The sequence below is a fragment of the Salvelinus alpinus genome, chromosome 35 (assembly GCF_045679555.1).
Source record: "Salvelinus alpinus chromosome 35, SLU_Salpinus.1, whole genome shotgun sequence".
Taxonomy (NCBI): Eukaryota; Metazoa; Chordata; class Actinopteri; order Salmoniformes; family Salmonidae; genus Salvelinus; species Salvelinus alpinus.
Window position 1 is genome coordinate 11425214 of NC_092120.1, and position 12081 is coordinate 11437294.

Sequence of the window (12081 nt, forward strand, 5' to 3'; positions counted from 1 at the left end):
TGAAGTAGATGCTAAACTACAGGACTGTTTTACTAGCACAGACTAGAATATATTCTGTGATTCTTCCGATGGCATTGAGAAGTACACCACGCTCGTCAGATGTGGCAGGGCTTGCAAACTATTACAAAGGGTAAGCACAGCTTGCTCGCTTCGAGGCAAGTAACACTGAAACATGCATGAGAGCATTAGCTGTTCCGGACAACTGTGTGATCACGCTCTCCGCAGCCGATGTGAGTAAGACCTTGAAACATGTCAACATTCACAAGGCCGCTGGGCCAGACGGATAACCAGGACGGGGTACTCCGAGCATGCACTGACCAACTGGCAAGTGTCTTCACTGACATTTTCAACCACTCCCTGTCTGAGTCTGTAATACCAACATGTTTTAAGCAGACCACCATAGTCCCTGTACCCAAGAACACTAAGGTAACCTGCCAAAATGACTACCGACCCGTAGCGCTCATGTCTGTAGCCATGAAATGCTTTGAAAGGATGGCCATGGTTCACATCAACACTATTATCCCAGAAACCCTAGACCCTCCCTAATTTGCATATCGCACCAACAGATCCACGGATGATGCAATCTCTACTGCACTCCAAACTGCCCTTTCCCACCTGGACAAAAGGAACACCTACAGTTGAAGTCGGAAGTTTACATACACCTTAACCAAATACATTTAAACTCGGTTTTTCACAATTCCTTACATTTAATCCTAGTAAAAATTCCCTGTCTTAGGTCAGTTAGGATCACCACTTTATTTTAAGAATGTGAAATGTCAGAATACTAGTAGAGAGAGTGATTTATTTCAGCTTTTATTTCTTTCATCACATTCCCAGTGGGTCAGAAGTTTACATACACTCAATTAGTATTTGGTAGCATTGCCTTTAAATTGTTTAACTTGGGTCAAACGTTTTGGGTAGCCTTCCACAAGCTTCCCACAATAAGTTGGGTGGATTTTGTCCCATTCCTCCTGACAGAGCTGGTGTAACTGAGTCAGGTTTGTAGGCCTCCTTGCTTGAACATGCTTTTCAGTTCTGCCCACAGATATTCTATGGGATTGAGGTCAGGGCTTTGTGATGGCCACTCCAATACCTTGACCTTGTTGTCCTTAAGCAACTTTGGAAGTATGCTTGGCGTCATTGTCCATTTGGAAGACCCATTTGCGACCAAGCTTTAACTTCCTGACTGATGTCTTGAGATGTTGCTTCAATATGTCCACATAATTTTCCTACCTCATGATGCCATCTATTTTGTGAAGTGCACCAGCCCCTCCTGCAGCAAAGCACCCCCACAACATGATGCAGCCACCCCCGTGCTTCACGGTTGGGATGGTGTTCTTCGGCTTGCAAGCCTCACCCTTTTTCCTCAATACATAATGATGGCCATTATGGTCAAACAGTTCTATTTTTGTTTCATCAGACCAGACAACATTTCTCCAAAAAGTACGATCTTTGTCCCCATGTGCAGTTGCAAACCGTAGTCTGGCTTTTTTTATGTCGGTTTTGAAGCAGTGGTTCTTCCTTGCTGAGCGATATAGGACTCGTTTTACTGTGGATATAGATACTTTGTCCCTGTTTCCTCCAGCACCTTCACAAGGTCCTTTGCTGTTGTTCTGAGATTGATTTGCACTTTTCACCACAAAGTACGTTCATCTCTAGGAGACAGAACGCATCTCCTTCCTGAACGGTATGACGGCTGTGTGGTCCCATGGTGTTTACACTTGCGTACTATTGTCTGTACAGATGAACGTGGTACCTTCAGGCGTTTGGAAATTGCTCCCAAGGATGAACCAGACTTGTGGAGGTCTACAATTTTTTTTCTGAGGTCCTGGCTGATTACTTTTGATTTTCCCATGATGTCAAGCAAAGAGGCACTGAGTTTGAAGGTAGGCCTTGAAATACATCCACCTCCAATTTACTCAAATTATGTCAATTCGCCTATCAGAAGCTTCTAAAGCCAAGACATCATTTTGTGGAATTTTCCAAGCTGTTTAAAGAAACAGTCAACTTAGTGCATGTAAACTTCTGACCCACTGGAATTGTGATACAGTGAATTAAGTGAAGAAATCTGTCTGTAAACAATTGTTGGAAAAATTACTTGTGTCATGCACAAAGTAGATGTCCTAACCGACTTGCCAAAACTATAGTTTGTTAACAAGAAACTTGTGGAGTGGTTGAAAAACAAGTTTTAAAAGACTCCAACCTAAGTGGTCCCGTGTGGCTCAGTTGGTAGAGCATGGCGCTTGCAACGCCAGGGTTGTGGGTTCATTCCCCACGGGGGGACCAGGATGAATATGTATGAACTTTCCAATTTGTAAGTCGCTCTGGATAAGAGCGTCTGCTAAATGACTTAAATGTTAATGTTAAATGCTAAGTGTATGTAAACTTCCGACTTCAAATGTACGTGAGAATGCTATTCATTGACAACAGCTCAGAATTCAACACCATAGTGCCCTCAAAGCTCATCACTAAGCTAAGGACCTTGGGACTAAACACCTCCCTCTCCAGGATTCAGTTGCACTTCCTGACGGGCTGCCCCCAGGTGGTAAGTGTAGGTAACAACACATCCGCCACGCTGATCCTCAACTCGGGGGCCCCTCAGGGGTGCGTGCTCAGTCCCCTCCTGTACTCCCTGTTCACTCATGACTACACGGGTAGGCACGACTTCAACACCATCATTAAGTTTGCCGATGAGTCATCCAAGTTTGCCGTGGAAGGCCTGATCACCGACAAGACAGCCTATAGAGAGGAGGTCAGAGACCTGGCTGTGTGGTGCCAGGACAACAACCTCTCCCTCAACCTGATCAAGACAAAGGAGATGATTGTGGACTACAGGAAAAAGAGGGCCGAGCACACATCCATTCTCGTCGACAGGGCTGTAATGGAGCAGGTTGACAGCTTCAAGTTCCTTGGTGTCCACATCACCAACAAACTAACATGGTCCAAGCATACCAAGACAGTCGTGAAGAGGGCACGACAAATCCTATTCCCCCTCAGGAGACCGAAAAGATTTGACATGGGTCCTCAGATCCTCAAAAAGTTTTACAGCTGCACCATCGAGAGCATCCTGACTGGTTGCATCACTGCCTGGTATGGCAACTGCATTAATTTGATCTAATAGAGAAAGGATGTGAGAGAGAGAGTGCAACAGAGTGAGGAAGTGAATGGCAGAGAGTGTGTGTGTGTGTGTGTGTGTGTGTGTGTGTGTGTGTGTGTGCATGAAACTGGCATGAATGAAGGAGTCCATAAAGCTCTAGAAGTCTATGAAACAAAGGAAGGTGAAGAAGAGTTCAGGGGTTAATGAGGAATGTTAGAATGCCAGGGGAGAGAGAGGGAGAGAGGATGGGGGGAAGAAATCATCCCTCAAGGGAAATATATGTATTTGGAAAAAAGGTGGGGAAAGCTCTCGACATCCAAGAAAAGTAACAACTCCCATCCTAAACATCTCCTCTATAACATTAACCAACACAGCTCCAAGTCTCCTCACACACACGTGCATGCGCACACACAAGCCAGTGTTTAACTGAAGCCCTTTTAGATAAGGGAAGGCCAATAATAGAACAAGGGATATATTGTTGAGGTGTGTGTGTGTGTGTGTGTGTGTTCCAGGGAGCACGTGTTTGGATAAGTGTGCTCTCCCATTAATGAATTGCCTGTTGTCTCATCTGGAGCTTGGTCCAGATTTCAGCAGTGTGTTCATGGCAGGCTAAAAGAGAGCTTCTGTGGTTCACCTGACACAACCTTGAAAAAGGACACACACAACTTAACTTACTGCACATACAAATACACCCACACATAACACCTACATGTGTGCACATGCATGCACACACCCATGCACACACTGATCCAGTCACTACCATCCAAATAAACCTGCACCAGAATGCCAAGGGTTCCCCTCCACACAGAATGAATCATATTCTACACTTATAGCTCTGTGGTCATTAGAAATTAAACGACTGTGAATTAACCCCCAAAAATGAAAAAAGTGTGTGTGTGTGTGGTTAGTGACTACACTGTCAATCTGTTACATGTGAAGTGTTTGAGCTGCTCATGGGGGTGCTGTGATGTGTTACCTGTGACCCCTCCGAAGGTTCCATAGGTCATGTTGCAGGCAGTCCTCTGGAGGTTGTGCTCATAGACCCGCTTGAGCTGGTACTGAACCCCATGCTCCACATTACCAGCAGTACCTACGGTAGAGACAGAGAGACAGACAGTAGAGGGAGGGAGAGAGAGAGACCACCCATATTAATATTTATTGTCACATATCATTGCTATGTCCTATGGTTAAATCTGCAGAGAGAGAACTAGAAGAACGGGAGCAAACTGACATAGTATCAAAAACCAATCAAATCTTATTTGACACATGCTTCATAAACAATAGGTGTAGACTAACATTGAAATGCTTACTCACGGGCCATTCCCAACAAAGCAGAGAGAAAAATATAGAAAAAAAGAACACAATGAGTAACGATAATTTAGCTTTATACAGTACACAGAGTACCAGTACCGAGACGATGTGCAGAGGTACGAGTTATTTGAGGTAGATATGTACATAGGTCGGGGAAGGCAACACGATAAATAATAAACAGTAGCATATGTGAGGAGTCAAAATAGTTACTTCAAAGAGGGTCATGCAGATAGTTTGTGTACCTATTTGTTTAACTATTTAGTAGTGTTATGGCTTGGGGGGTTAGAAGCTGTTCAGAGTCCTGTTGGTTCCAGACTTGGTGCATCGGTACCGTTTGCAGTGCGGTAGGTGCCGTACACACTACCCTTACGGTTGGATGCCAAGCAGTTGCCATACCAAGCGGTGATGCAGCCAGTCAAGATGCTCTCAATGGTGTAGCTATAGAACTTTTTGAGGATGATTTATTTCTCTCACCACATTCCCAGTGGGTCAGAAGCTTACATACACACAATTAGTATTTAGTAGCATTGCCTTTAAAATTGTTTAACTTGGGTCAAACGTTTCGGGTAGCCTAGAACTTTGAGGATCTGAGGGCCCGTGCAAAATCTTTTCAACCTCCTGATGGGAAGAGGCGTTGTCATGCCTTCTTCACGACTGTGTTGGTGTGTCTGGACCATGTTAATTCCTGTGGACACCGAGGAAATTAATGCTCTCGACACGCTCCACTACAGTCCCATCAATGTGGAAGTGGGCGTGCTCAACCCTCTGTGTCCAGTAGTCCAAGATCAACTCCTTTGTCTTGTTGACGTTGAGGGAGAGGTTGTTGTCCTGGCAGGTCACTGACCTCTCTATAGGTGGTCTCATCTCCATCAGTGATCAGGCCTACCACCGTCATGTCGGTGGGGTTGGAGTTGTGCGTGGCCATGCAGTTGTGGGTGAATGGGAGTACAGGAGGGGACTAAGCACACACCCCTGAAGTGCCCTATGTTGAGGGTAAGCGTGGCGGATGTGTTGTTGCCTACCCTCACCACCTGGTGGCGGCAAATCAGGAAGTCCAGGATCCAGTTGCAGAGGGAGGTGTTCAGTCCCAGGGTCCTGAGCGTAGTGATGAGCTTGGGGGGCACTATGGTGTTGAACACTGAGCTGTAGTCAATGAACAGCATTCTCACATTGGTGTTCCTGTTGTCCAGGTGGGAGAGGGCAGTGTGGAGTGCAATAGAGATTGCGTCATCTGTTGGGGCGGTATGCGAATTGGAGTGGGCCCACGGTGTCTGGGAGGATGGTGTTGACGTGAGCCATGACCTTTCCAAGCATTTCATGGTTACAGATGTGATTGCTACGGGGCCATAGTCATTTAGACAGATTATTCTTGGGCACAGGGACTATGGTGGTCTGCTTGAAACATGTAGGTATTACACACTGGGTCAGGGAAAGGTTGAAAATGACAGTGAAAGACACCCGCCATGTTCTGAATACGCGTCCTGGTAATCCGTCTGATCCCGCGGCCTTATTTTTATTTTTTTATACTTTGTTTATTGAATTTTCAATACCAGCATTTAAAATAATTGCACTTGTAAGCTATTTGGTAGTAGTATAAAACAACACATCAAAGACAACAATACAGGAATACAGCTAACCTACAAAGCATTTACATGGGCTTGCTCCTACCTATCTTTCCGAGTTGGTCCTGCCGTACATACCTACACGTACGCTACAGTCACAAGACGCAGGCCTCCTAATTGTCCCTAGAGTTTCTAAGCAAACAGCTGGAGGCAGGGCTTTCTCCTATAGATCTCAATTTTTATGAAATGGTCTGCCTACCCATGTGAGAGACGCAGACTCGGTCTCAACCTTTAAGTCTTTACTGAAGACTTATCTCTTCAGTGGGTCATATGATTGAGTGTAGTCTGGCCCAGGAGTGTGAAGGTGAACGGAAAGGCTCTGGAGCAACGAACCGCCCTTGCTGTCTCTGCCTGGCCGGTTCCCCTCTCTCCACTGGGATTCTCTGCCTCTAACCCTATTACAGGGGCTGAGTCACTGGCTTACTGGTGCTCTTTCATGCCGTCCCTAGGAGGGGTGCGTCACTTGAGTGGGTTGAGTCACTGACGTGATCTTCCTGTCTGGGTTGGCGCCCCCCCTTAGGTTGTGCCGTGGCGGAGATCTTTGTGGGCTATACTCGGCCTTGTCTCAGGATGGTAAATTGGTGGTTGGAGATATCCCTCTAGTGATGTGGGGGCTGTGCTTTGGCAATGTGGGTGGGGTTATATCCTTCCTGTTTGGCCCTGTCCGGGGGTATCTCTCTCGGAGGACCTGAGGCCTAGGACCATGCCTCAGGACTACCTGATGACTCCTTGCTGTCCCCAGTCCATCTGGCCGTGCTGCTGCTCCAGTTTCAACTGTTCTGCCTGCGGCTATGGAACCCTGACCTGTTCACCGGACGTGCTACCTGTCCTAGACCTGCTGTTTTCAACTCTCTAGAGACCGCAGGAGCGGTAGAGATACTCTTAATGATCGGCTATGAAAAGCCAACTGACATTTACTCCTGAGGTGCTGACTTGCTGCACCCTCAACAACTACTGTGATTATTATTATTTGACCATGCTGGTCATTTATGAACATTTGAACATCTTGGCCATGTTCTGTTATAATCTCCACCCGGCACAGCCAGAAGAGGACTGGCCACCCCTCATAGCCTGGTTCCTCTCTAGGTTTCTTCCTAGGTTTTGGCCTTTCTAGGGAGTTTTTCCTAGCCACCGTGCTTCTACACCTGCATTGCTTGCTGTTTGGGGTTTTAGGCTGGGTTTCTGTACAGCACTTTGAGATATCAGCTGATGTAAGAAGGGCTATATAAATAAATTTGATTTGATATTAAAAAAAATACAACAAAAAAATAATAAAATATATATTTTTTTGATACAGTTGTTATGGGTCAGCAAGTACAGATAATACCGTCCTTAACATCCGAGATGTCGTGTATACACATACCTGGCCTCTTACATCACCAATATATAAATATACATCACTCTGGAACTGCAGGGAAATGTATTCGTTTAACATAAGAAAAGAAGGGAGCCCACATTGCATAGAATTTGTCTACAGACCCATTGACTGTGTTAAATTTTTTCCAACTTTATGCTATTCAAAGCAGATTTAATCCAAAGAGCATGAGAAGGGGCTGCAGAGGATTTCCATCTAAGTAAAATTAATCGTCTCGCTAACAAAGTGACAAAGGCAATTACATCCTTATTCATTTTGGTCAATTGTATTGTGGGTAAGGAAACCCCAAATAGTGCAATAAAAGGGTCTGGCTCGATCTGTGTGCCGCTTAATTCTGAGAGTGTGTTAAAGATGTCTTTCCAGAAACCAACAAGAGATGGGCAACACCAAAACATGTGTACATGATTAGCAGGAGACTGATTACGTCGTACACAATTAGGGTTCACATCCTTGTAAATGTTGGATAATCTTGCTTTGGTCCAGTGGGCCCTATGAATGAGTTTGCATTGAATGAGGCTGTGTCGAGCGCAAATAGAAGAGCTGTGTACCCTTTTGAGTGCCCCTTCCCATTGTTCATCAGATATTTCCTCACCCAGTTCCTCCTCCCATGAAGATTTAATATTGTTTAATGAGATGACTTGTAGTGAGCAAATTTGACTATAGATTATTGACACGGTGCCTTTCAGAGTAGGAAGTGGGACAAGAAATGTGTCGAACTGGGTTTCACCAGGAAGGGTGGGGAATCCTGGATCTATGCTGCGGATGTAACTCCGGACTTGTAAGAACCTAAAAAAATGATGTCTGGGGAGACCAAATTTAGCTGATAATTGTTAAAATGTACTAAATGTATTAATATACAGAACTCTGAATCTTTTAATACCGAGACTAGACCATGTTGAGAAAGCACCATCAACAATAGATGGGGGAAAAGCTGTGTTTGAGGCTACCGGAGCCAAAGAAAAGGTTGTTTGAAACCCAAAGTGGCGCCTAAATTGATTCCAGATCTTCAATGTTGTTTTGACACGTATTTTTGGTGAAGAATGAGTAAGGGCCTATAATGGAGGAGTGAGCGTGGGAAGACAATGATGCCGGTATAGACGAGGCAGCCTCCATCTCTAGCCAAATTGGGAGTGGGAATATCTCTCTGCTCTGCAACCAGTAGTGAATGATCCTAAGGTTAGTGGCCCAACAATAGATTCTGAAATCCGGTAGAGCTAGACCGCCATCTGGTTTGGGCCTCTGCAAAAGCTGTTTTCGCATCCTGGGGGGGCTTTTTGTCCCATATAAAAGGGTAGTATTAGGCCGTCAAACTTTTTGAAAAATGTATTGGGAAGAAATCGGAGGGCACTGATAGAGAAGAATTTAGGCAGAGTATTCATTTTAATATAATTAATTATTGCGACTAAGGAGAGTTGTAGCAAAGACCAGCGTTCCAAATCATCCTTAGTACGGGTTAAAAGAGGAGCAAAGTTGGCTTGAAAAAGGTTTTCAAATCTGATTGTGACATGTACCCCGACATAAATAAAACTATTGTGAGCAATTTTAAATGGCAAGTTATGTAGAGTGGAATCTTTTTTGCGGCCATTTTTGCGGCATTAATTTTATTTTACTGAGATTCAGTTTATACCCTGATAATTGACCGAAGGATGCAAAAGTGGCAAGGGCAGCAGGAACAGAGACAGAAAGGTTGGATGTGTATAATAATAAATCATCTGCATATAAAGACAGTTTGTGTTCGTGTCCGTATCTGACTATACATTTGATGAGGGGGTTGGAGCGAAGTGTTATAGCAAGTGGTTCTATGGCGAGGGCAAACAGTAAGGGACTTAAAGGGCAACCCTGGCGTGTCGATCGTTGCAAAGGGAAGCAGTTTGATTGAGTGTTATTAGTCCTGACAGAGGCTTGAGGGGGATGAGTACAGAAGTCTTATCCAAGCCATGAATTTGGAGTGTAAAAAAGGTATTTACATTCCACCTGATCAAACGCTTTCTCTGCATCCAGGGATATAATGGCTTCAGAGGTATTGACGACAGAAGGATAATATATAATACACTGCTCAAAAAAATAAAGGGAACACTTAAACACAATGTAACTCCAAGTCAATCACACTTCTGTGAAATCAAACTGTCCACTTAGGAAGCAACACTGATTGACAATAAATGTCACATGCTGTTGTGCAAATGGAATAGACAAAAGGTGGAAATTATAGGCAATTAGCAAGAAAGGAGTGGTTCTGCAGGTGGTGACCACAGACCACTTCTCAGTTCCTATGCTTCCTGGCTGATGTTTTGGTCACTTTTGAATGCTGGCGGTGCTTTCACTCTAGTGGTAGCATGAGACGGAGTCTACAACCCACACAAGTGGCTCAGGTAGTGCAGCTCATCCAGGATGGCACATCAATGCGAGCTGTGGCAAGAAGGTTTGCTGTGTCTGTCAGCGTAGTGTCCAGAGCATGGAGGCGCTACCAGGAGACAGGCCAGTACATCAGGAGACGTGGAGGAGGCCGTAGGAGGGCAACAACCCAGCAGCAGGACCGCTACCTCCGCCTTTGTGCAAGGAGGAGCAGGAGGAGCACTGCCAGAGCTCTGCAAAATGACCTCCAGCAGGCCACAAATGTACATGTGTCTGCTCAAACGGTCAGAAACAGACTCCATGAGGGTGGTATGAGGGCCCGACGTCCACAGGTGGGGGTTGTGCTTACAGCCCAACACCGTGCAGGACGTTTGGCATTTGCCAGAGAACACCAAGATTGGCAAATTCGCCACTGGCGCCCTGTGCTCTTCACAGATGAAAGCAGGTTCACACCTAGCACATGTGACAGACGTGACAGAGTCTGGAGACGCCGTGGAGAACGTTCTGCTGCCTGCAACATCCTCCAGCATGACCGGTTTGGCGGTGGGTCAGTCATGGTGTGGGGTGGCATTTCTTTGGGGGGGCCGCACAGCCCTCCATGTGCTCGCCAGAGGTAGCCTGACTGCCATTGATGCTATGGACTGGCCCGCCCGTTCCCCAGACCTGAATCCAATTGAGCACATCTGGGACATCATGTCTCGCTCCATCCACCAACGCCACGTTGCACCACAGACTGTCCAGGAGTTGGCGGATGCTTTAGTCCAGGTCTGGGAGGAGATCCCTCAGGACCTCACTAGATGTCAACAGGCAGTAGAACGTGGAATGAAGCGTCTAGCATGATGTGGGGCCGAACGAGAGCTTTTGGAGTGACTGGTGAGGCAGATTGCCAGTTCTTGGCCACGCACTCTGGGCATGGGATGTCCTTGTTTGCATTGAGTCATATAGACATGAAGAAATGGTCCGTTTGGGACGTTATTGGATATATATGAGAAAAACATCCTGAAGATTGATTCTCAACTGAGTTTGACCAGTTTATTCGATTTGTAACATCACTTTTTGAAGTTTTCGTTCATTAGCGTAAATTTGTATGGACACATGCTAGCCAAAGTTGCTAATTCGACAGAAGTAATGGACATTATAAAACAAAACAACGATTTATTGTGGAACTAGGATTCCTGGCACTGCATTCTGATGAAAGATCATCAAAGGTAAGGGAATATTTATGATGTAATTTAGTATTTCTGTTGACTCCAACATGGCGGAGAATGGCTGAGCGCCGTCTCAGATTATTGCATGGGATGCTTTTTACTAAAGTAATTTTTTTAATCTAACCCAGTGGTTGCATTAAGAACCAGTGTATCTTTAATTATATGTAAAACATGTATCTTTCATCAAAGTTTTATGATGAGTATTTCTGTATTTCACGTTGCTCTCTGTAATTATTCTGGCTATTTTTGAGCCATTTCTGAACATGGCGCCAATGTAAAACCACGATTTGTGGCTATAAATATGCACATTATCGAACAAAACATAAATGTATTGTATAACATGATGTCATATGAGTGTCATCTGATGAAGATGTTCAAAGGTTAGTGATTAATCTTATCTCTATTTGTGGGTTTTGTGAAAGCTATCTTTGCTGTGAAAAAATGGCTGTGTTTTTTTGGATATGGTGGTGAGCTAACATAAATATGTTGTGTTTTCGCTGTAAAACATTTTAAAAATCGGACATGTTGGCTGGATTCACAAGATGTTTATCTTTCATTTGCTGTATTGGACTTGTGATTTCATGATATTATATTATATTATTTACCTGTGGCGCTATGCTAGGCTATGCTAGTCAGCGTTTCTGATGACAATGATCCCGGATCCGGGATGGGTGGTTCAGAGAGGTAAAACAGCAACACAGATGGTAAAACAGCCAGATTTTGGCATTAGAGGCGGCAACCTGGGTTAGAAAATATATATATACAGTATATATTTTAAAGAGAATGACATTCAAATGTCGATGAACCCAGCAAAATTGGCTTCGCTAGCAAACCATTCGGCCTGCTAACTAGCCTGCTAACCAACCATTTGTTCCACACCATGCGGTACAACAGCCGCTTACACGTTCTTGTTGATGAAATCTGCCGCTAAAGCCGGGTCCTCGAATCTGTGCGTGGAGCCGTCCGGTAAAGTCAGTCTCAGAACCGCAGGGTAGATGAGGCCGAACTTCACGCCCGGGAAGGCGCGTAGTTGGCGCTTCACAGCTCAAAAGCTAGCCCGCTTCTTAGCCACAGCTGTGGTGTAGTCCGCAAATATCGAGAATCTTCTACCCTTAT

The 12081-nt window shown here is 45.0% G+C and overlaps 1 protein-coding gene across 4 annotated transcripts in view; it reads right to left on the reverse strand.

The window, feature by feature from the left end:
* The window catches only part of bbs9 (Bardet-Biedl syndrome 9), a 196148-nt gene that overhangs the window by 175354 nt on the left and 8713 nt on the right, over positions 1-12081 (reverse strand). For all 4 annotated transcript variants that reach the window (XM_071383600.1, XM_071383601.1, XM_071383598.1 and 1 more), the window contains exon 5: positions 4074-4187. In XM_071383600.1, the coding sequence (XP_071239701.1) occupies positions 4074-4187 (114 nt within the window). The remainder of the gene's footprint in view (positions 1-4073; positions 4188-12081) is intronic.